General features: G+C 43.4%; 1 protein-coding gene across 1 annotated transcript; it reads right to left on the bottom strand.

Annotated features, from left to right (window-relative positions):
* Nucleotides 1–3,763: 3,763 nt before the first annotated feature.
* On the bottom strand, nt 3,764–6,673 carry LOC120906958. Its single transcript, XM_040319010.1, is given in 1 exon segment — nt 3,764–6,673. A coding segment is annotated over 1 exon segment (2,910 nt).
* Between the last annotated feature and the right edge of the window lie 1,562 nt (nt 6,674–8,235).

The raw sequence follows: 8,235 nt of genomic DNA, 5'->3' as shown, positions 1-8,235 counted from the left end.
CTACTTTGGAAAGATCCCAATGTATCCTTACCAAGCAGCTACGCACAGGCGCTAAGAAGGCTCGAAAGCCAAAAACGGAAAATGAAAGGTAATGACGAGATGAAAACCTGGTATAAAAATCAAATTACTGATTATGTTCAGAAAGGTTACGCTCGTAAACTAACACCATTTGAATTGCTGAATAGAGATCCAAAGATCAATTACATTCCCCATTTTATGGTCATCAATCCAAATAAGCCAACTCCAAAACCAAGACTGGTTTTCGATGCAGCTGCAAAGAACGAAGGGATTTCACTTAACTCTACTCTCTTGTCCGGACCAGACGCCACTACGTCAATTTTTGGAGTATTAATCCGCTTTCGCGAATACCCTATCGCCTGTTCAGGGGACATCAAGGAGATGTTCCATCAGATACGGATCCGCAAAGAAGATCAAGTGGCTCAACGATTTTTATTCAGGGATAATCCACGCAACGAACCCCAAGTATACGTTATGAACGTCATGACCTTCGGTGCCACATGCTCTCCTGCTTGTGCCCAGTTCGTTAAAAATGAAAACGACTTAAAATATAAAGACAAATACCCCACTGCAGTGGAAGCAATAGTAAAAACCACTATGTTGATGATTATCTTGATAGTTTTCGGACTATCAATGATGCAATCAAGACTATTAACGAGGTTTGCCTCATACATGATAGAGCGCATGTCTTTATGAGAAATTTCGTTTCTAACTGTCAGGAGGTAATAAGAAGCATCCCAGATGATAGATCCTCACAACAAGAGCTGCTGCACATCTCTAATAAAGATATGAATTTTGAGAAAATTTTGGGGCAATACTGGGACAAAACAAACGATGTGTTAAGGTATAAGCTTAAGCATACCCCGTGTTCCATAATTTCAAAAAGAGCCTACTTGATGAAAATATATGATCCATTGGGGCTAGCGGCAAACTATACTACGCAAGCGAAGGTCATCATCCAAGAAATTTGGAAAACAGAACTGGATTGGGATAGCCCAGTACCAGAACGCATAATGGAACAATGGCAAAGATGGAAAGAAAGAATAAAGGAACTAGAACACATACAAATACCTAGATGCTACTCGGTGGCTAGCAATATCGAAGTAACTGAGTTACACACTTTCGTTGACGCTTCGGAGAAAGCGTTCGCAGCAGTAGTGTACTTAAGAACATTATTAGAATAGGGGATTGACGTAAACATAGTGGCGGCAAAACGAGAGTGGCACCAATAAAACCACTCTCAATTCCTAAGCTGGAACTTCAAGCAGCAGTACTCGGAGTCAGACTCGCCGAGACTGTTAAGGAGGAATTAAGAATTACCACTGATAGGGACTATTATTGGTCAGATTCCAAAACCGTCCTAGGATGGAACAATGCCGATCCACAAAAGTACAAACAATTTGTAGCGGTAAGAATTGGAGAGATTTTAGATACTACCAATGCTAATCAATGGAAGTGGGTCTCCTCCGAAAGTAATCCTGTAGACGAAGCAACCAAGGTAGTTACAAGAAAATCTATATGGCTGATTGGCCCAGTATTTTTTAAACAAAGCGAAATTGAATATAGGGACCCCAAGCTAATCATTACTCATGAAGAAATCCGTCCAAATCTTATGATTAAAACCATAGAGAAGAGAACATTCAACTTTATAAAAACCGAATGGTGTTCAAATTGGCTAAGACTGAAGAGATCACTGGCAATCAATTTAAAATATATAGAATTTTTGAAAAGCAAGGTCAAGCGATTAGCATTTTCCCCGATAGTAGAAAAGGAAAACCTGGATAAAGCAGAAAAACTCCTATTGCAAAAGGCACAATGGGAGATATACGAAGATGATTTAGTTCAGCTTTCACTCAATGGACAAGTCTCTAAAAACAGCACAATAAAGAATCTCAATCCACAAGTAATAGAAGGACTACTACGAGCAAGAGGACGATTAGCAAATATATGCTTCCTCTCCGATGACGTGAAACAACCCATAATATTACCCAAGAGGCATCACGTGACAGAATTGATCATACAGCATTATCATGAACGCTACATGCATAAAAAGATGGAAGCGGTTATTGCGGCAATCCGGCAAAGGTTTTGGGTAATCGACCTTAGGGCCATGGTAAGAAGCGTGATCAGCAAATGCCAGCGTTGCAAAATGAACGCGCACGTCCCGTCGGAATGCAGTTCACTTATTTGACCACGACGTGCAATCAAACGACGAAGTGCATTGATAAATGCTGTTGATGTTAAATCGCCAACCAGTTCGATATGTACCGCTCTTGTTGAAAAACATACAAATATGGCGATGTATGCTTTAATCGGACTTCTGTTGCGTATGGTTTGTTTTATATAGATTGGTTCGCAATAGTCTACTCCGCATACTGAGAATGGCCTTGTTGGTGTGACTCGTGATGTTGGCAAATCGGCGATACTTTGCTTAATCAGTGTGGGTTTGGTCTTAAAACATGCGTGGCAACTGTGGTACACAGACTTGCATAAATTGCGACCGCCAATTATCCAAAAGCTTTGGCGTAGTGTTGTTAAAAGCAGTTGTGGTGCAGCATGCAGCTTACTCAAGTGTATCGAAACAGCTAGTAGTGCGGACAGTGGATGTTTCGATGATAATATTACCGGGTGTTTTTCTGATTCCAATAGATGTGCGTTTTTGAGCCGGCCACCAATGCGCAGAATACCTTGCATATCTATGAAAGGGGAAATCCATTTCAATTTGGAGTTCTTCGGAATCTCTTTGCCCTTCTGCAGGTGTTGTATCTCTTCGGAAAAGTTGTCTTGTTGCGAAAGATAACACAGTTTGAGTTCTGCTGCTTTTAGTTCGTCTACAGTGAGCGGTGGGATGTCCTTAGCATGGACCTTGTTTCCTACACGACGCTTTGCGTTTTCTTTAAAGCGCAAACAATATGCAACAACTCTTTGCAGTTTGTGGTAGATCGAAAATCGTGAGAACAAATTGTTTCGAAATTCGCAGATTAATGCTGTGCTTGCAACCCTTGACGATAGTTTTTCTTCTTCTGCGCTCTCATCTTCGCTTGGTGATGGTGTGTTCTGTGGCCATTTTTCCGAGTTGCGTGCTAACCAATGTGGCCCGTGCCACCAACGCTCACACACTAGCAACTTTTCCGGAGTTAAACCTAGCGAAATGTCGTCTGCTGGATTGTCCGAGCCTGGAACATGCTTCCAGCATTGTATTCCAGCCGTTTACTGAATTTTTGCAACCCTGTTTGCAACGAAGGGCTTCCATCGATTTAGTGCTGAATTCAGCCAGTGAAGGACAGTCATGGAATCGGTCAAACAGATGGTGGTAGCAGAAATTTTCAGTGATTGCCGGACTTTCTCATATAGGAGTGTGGCTAGTCGCGCTGCACATAATTCCAATCGAGCGATGGAATGTGAATTGGATAACGCAACGACCTTTGACTTGGCTGTTAGCAGTTGCACGGTGACTCTCTCCATGCTTTCAGCCCGAATGAAGCAACAAGCACCATATGCTAGTTGTGATGCGTCAGCAAAGATATGAATTTGCAGACTTGTTGCCGTGCAATGCGATATGTACCGTGGGACTGTCAAATTGCGTAGTGAAGATAATGTAGAGTGAAATTTCGACCATTCATGCTGTAAGTGCGATGGTAGCTCGCTGTCCCAGTCATATGCCTTTCCATTAATCTTGAGAGCCCATAGTTGCTGCATAAACATCTTTGCGATGATGATCGTTGGGCCCAGTAACCCGAGGGGATCAAATATCTTGGCGATATATGACAAAATTAACCTTTTCGTCATGCTGGTAGGTGGTAGGTGGTATCTCAATACGAAACCGTAGTGTATCAGTTGCCGGTTCCCAAACGATGCCTAGTGCGGATACTGGTTTCGATCTCTTCCACTCGTGCGTGAGTTGTACCGCCACATCTTCTGTAGAAACGTTCTGCAATGCTTCGGTGCGGTTCGATGCCCATTTCTTCAGCGTGAAACCAGCTGAATTTAGCATGTCTGAGATTTGCCTTTGTATAACGATTGCTTCGGACAAATCATCGGTACCCGTTAGCAAATCATCTACGTAAAAATCGTTCATGACCGCATTCATTGCCAAAAGATACTCTTCCTTGTGATCAAGAGCAATCTGTTTTAGGGTCCTGGTTGCTAAAAATGGAGCAGAGGCTGTGCCGTACGTAACCGTCTGTAGCTCAAATGTCGATATAGGATCTGCAGGATGTTCTCTGTACCGGATGCGCAGATAGTTACGGTCATGAGGGCTATGTAAAATTTGCCGATACATCTTCTCTACGTCTGCAGTGAGAGCAATGGCACGAGAACGAAACCGAAGAATAATCGATAAAAGATCTTCTTGAACGACTGGTCCCACTAAGAGTTTCTCGTTCAATGAGTAACCACTCGAAGTCTTATAGGATGCATCGAACACGATACGCACCTTCGTGGTTGTGCTTGATTCCTTAACGACAGTGTGATGTGGGAACTAGTAATGCTCTACAGAATCGTTTGCAGGACTGGTAAGTCGCTTCATATGCTCCAAATGCTCATATTCTCTCATAAATTTCACATACTTTTCTTTCATTTTAGCATTGGTGTTCAACCGCCGTTCGATACAACGCAGTCTGCGATCGGCTATTTCCTTCGACTCTCCTAAAACGATATTAGGGTTGGAGTTAAATGGCAAACTAACGACATACCTTCCACTTGAGTTGCGAACAGTTGTTGCTACGAAATGCTTCTCGCAAGCATTCTCCTCAACCGATAGCACAGGATCCTCGGCTATGGTTTCACTCTCCCAGAACCGCTGCATGGTCTCCTCCAGTGGGGTGTCGTATGCAGATAGATGGCACAGCCGCGGACCGACTGACGAATGATGAGTGTTGCCGGTGACAACCCAACCAAAGTGGGTTTCGACCAGCCACGGTTTGCCTCTACCGATAGAGCGCTTGCGACCGGTGTGGAGCTCCCAGAACGTATCGCCTCCGATGACGATGTCGATTTGCCCCGGACTGTTAAAGGTGCTGTCCGCCAATGCCACGTCCGGCATTTTCCATGAAGAGACGTCCGTTGGTGATGTAGGGATGTTTGCGGATGGCGTGTCCAGAACCAAGAAAGTCATCTCCGTTGCGAAGGGTTGTGTCTTGGACTGAACGGTAGCGACGATGGAACCCTTGATCTGCTGTACTGCATTGCCGATGCCCGATACAGCGACGTTGACCCTTTTGCGACTCGTCAGCAGTTTCCGTGCGAACTCCTCTGCGATGAAATTAGACATGGATCCCGAATCCAACAAAGCCCTTGCTTCATGGGTGTTTCCGTAGTCATCCTTGATCTGGATGTTTGCCGTCGCCAGAAACACATTGTCTTCATTCGACTGAGCTGACAATGTTACCGTTGCGGGTGGAGCATAGGGTGGTGAATGATGTAGAAGTGTGTGATGACGCTCACGACACGTGCGACACGAATAATCCGACTTGCACGCTTTAACCTGATGATTGCTGCTCAAACAGTTCCAGCACACCCGCTTCGATGCAACGACGTCCCGTCGCTGTTGGACCTCCTTGGCGATGAACACTGGACAATTGCGCAGTGTGTGGTCTTTGGAACACTCCAATGGACACTTTGGCTGTTGGGTGTGCGCAGTCGATGCAGCAGGAGCCGAGCGAGATATAGTTGCATTCGCGATGAATCTCCGTTGCCCTGGTTGACGAATGAGACCGGCCACCTTGATACCACTAGCTGCTTGATCCTTCACGAAGTTGTTGGTCGATTTCAAGATTTGGATACGATCTTGCACGAAGTCGATCACATCCTTATATTTGTCCGTCGTGAAGTGCACGGAATGTTTCTCCCAAGCCAACAATGTCTCTCGATCCAACTTCATCAGCAGCATGTTTGAGAGGGGTGTGTCCCACGAGTCAACCGGTTCGTTCAGCTTTTTCAACCCGTTGACGAAGCGGGTGAATTCATCCACCAGGTGTGTGAGCTTGTCAACGCACACCAATTGCACTCCCGGAAGGTAGTGCAATTTGCGATAGTATTCGCGAATCAAAAGACGAGAATTGTCGTACCGTTTAAGAAGCGCCGCCCAGGTAACCGAATAGTTGTCCGCCGTTAAAGGTGTATGCTCGAAGGGTACCACCGCGTCCCCCTTCAACGATGACAATAAGTATTGGAGCTTCGCGATAGATGGAAGCTCGGCGAAAGCGTCGATAATTGCGATGAAGCGATCTCGGAAAGAAAGCCATTTTGTGTGATCTCCGTCAAATGTTGGAAGTTCGATTTTGGGCAATCGTAAATTTGGCGCGTGGGGTCGACCGAATGCAAGCGTTGAGGAAGCCAAGCCCGTTGTATCGTTGAGCGAACTTTCTTCCTTAGGCTGTCTTTCCCGTAGAAATGATTTTAGCTTACGACAGCGTTCTTCAATGTCGATCCGTTCCATTATGCTGGCTTCGACCGCTTCGTCTTTATCTTCAAGCTCTTCCAGTTTCGAAACTGCGGTGAAAAACTCTTCCTTATGTTTCGCCAGATCTTCTAACACCTCCGGAATCTGCTTGACATCATCACTCGAATATTTCGCCTGGAACCGTTCCAGCGATTTTATGTTCTCCAGGGCGATCCTCTTTTTCAGTTGCACTGCTTTAATTTTCTTATCCATTGCACAAAGAAAATACTGCGATATCACACGAAAATAACGAACAAAGCGATGGCGCGAAATTCAAAATGATGGCGTGTAACCGACCGTTGCCCTTGATGCGGGGCGATATGCGATGGTGGGAATTGTCACGGAATGACTTGCACACTTGACGACGAATACCGAATTCCACTCTTGAGGCAGAAAGAAACTTATTTCTTCTCCGTATATCAATATCCGGTTCGAAGGACCAAAAATGTGAAATATATTCACGAAAAGGGGCTGGCTGTGATATTTGGAGGAAATTTGAATAGGAAAGTGTACACCTTTATCACTGGTCGGTTTGCAACTGTATATTCGTTTGTCCTTTTTGTATATAATATTTCATGCAGTTCATAATTCATGCAGATCGAGCAGTTTCTCACGTCGAGTAGTTTATAACCTAATCTTAGTTTCCTAACGCTTTGTTTCATGTACAATTCAAATTTAAGTTAAAAATAATTATCCAAATTCCAACAATAGCATATGTCGGGAAGTACCCGTATCTGGTATATGTTATATAGTTCCAATAAACTCAGTGGTAAAATAAAAACCCTTTGGTTTACAAATATATGATTGTCACAGCAGATCTGACTTTCCTACGGTTATTACGGCCGATACGAAGAAGTGAAGCTGTGAGATAAAATGATTGAAATAATTTTAATCTTTGTTTTGTACTCCTTACTAACTTACTTATCCGGCGCTACAACCGCTTTGCGGTCTTGGCCTGCCTCAGGAGTGTTCGAAACCGCTCACGGTCTCGCGCCTTCGTCTGCCAGTCCGTTATCCCGGCCTTAATGGCGGACGCCTCCACGCCATCTTGCCACCTCAATTTGGGACCACCTACCACGCCTCCTCTGTCTTTGTGGACGGCCTAAAAAGACTTTATGGGCTGGGTCGTTTGTACTCCTAGGATTACATATTCTTCTATTTTTTAATTGAAACGAGACATAAATTTTATCCCGTGTGAATCCTGATAACTGAGCTGGTAATAAACACCCTTTGTAGGCCCTGATACAATAGTAATTAAATATTTTCTCGGTCAATCCAGAAGCGTTCTGACCGGTCGTACACTTTAGACCAACGCCAGGTTTTTGCATTCAAAAACAATGAGAATATATTGTGGAAGTTGTTATTAACACGGAAACAACAGTTATATATCAATTGTTGCTCTGAATTATATTAATATTTATATTTTATTCTGCCAGGATATCGAATCGAAATTTAGATTCTTGTTTTTAATTCTGAGAAGTGGAGATAATCTGTAATAAATAACATTAAAACTATGTTTTTAAGCAGCAATAGATTTATAAAAAATTAATTTGAATGTATGAAGACGGCCGTAAGAAGACTACCAACATCCATAATCAACTGTCCAGACCTTGACACAACTTAAAAACTCAATAAAATGTTTATGATAATGATTTAACGATTATAAACGAAAACTTCAGCCTGTACGGAATCTGAATTAAATCGTCTGTATTTCTCAACATAAGCTCGAAACTGTCCAAAATATTAATCAAACTATGGAGGGTGATTTATGTTAT

Source organism: Anopheles arabiensis (genome assembly GCF_016920715.1).
Source record: "Anopheles arabiensis isolate DONGOLA chromosome Y unlocalized genomic scaffold, AaraD3 chrY_contig0002, whole genome shotgun sequence".
NCBI classification, from domain to species: Eukaryota; Metazoa; Arthropoda; class Insecta; order Diptera; family Culicidae; genus Anopheles; species Anopheles arabiensis.
The sequence above is the reverse complement of the archived record's forward strand: the minus strand, read 5'-3'. Positions and strand labels throughout refer to the sequence as shown.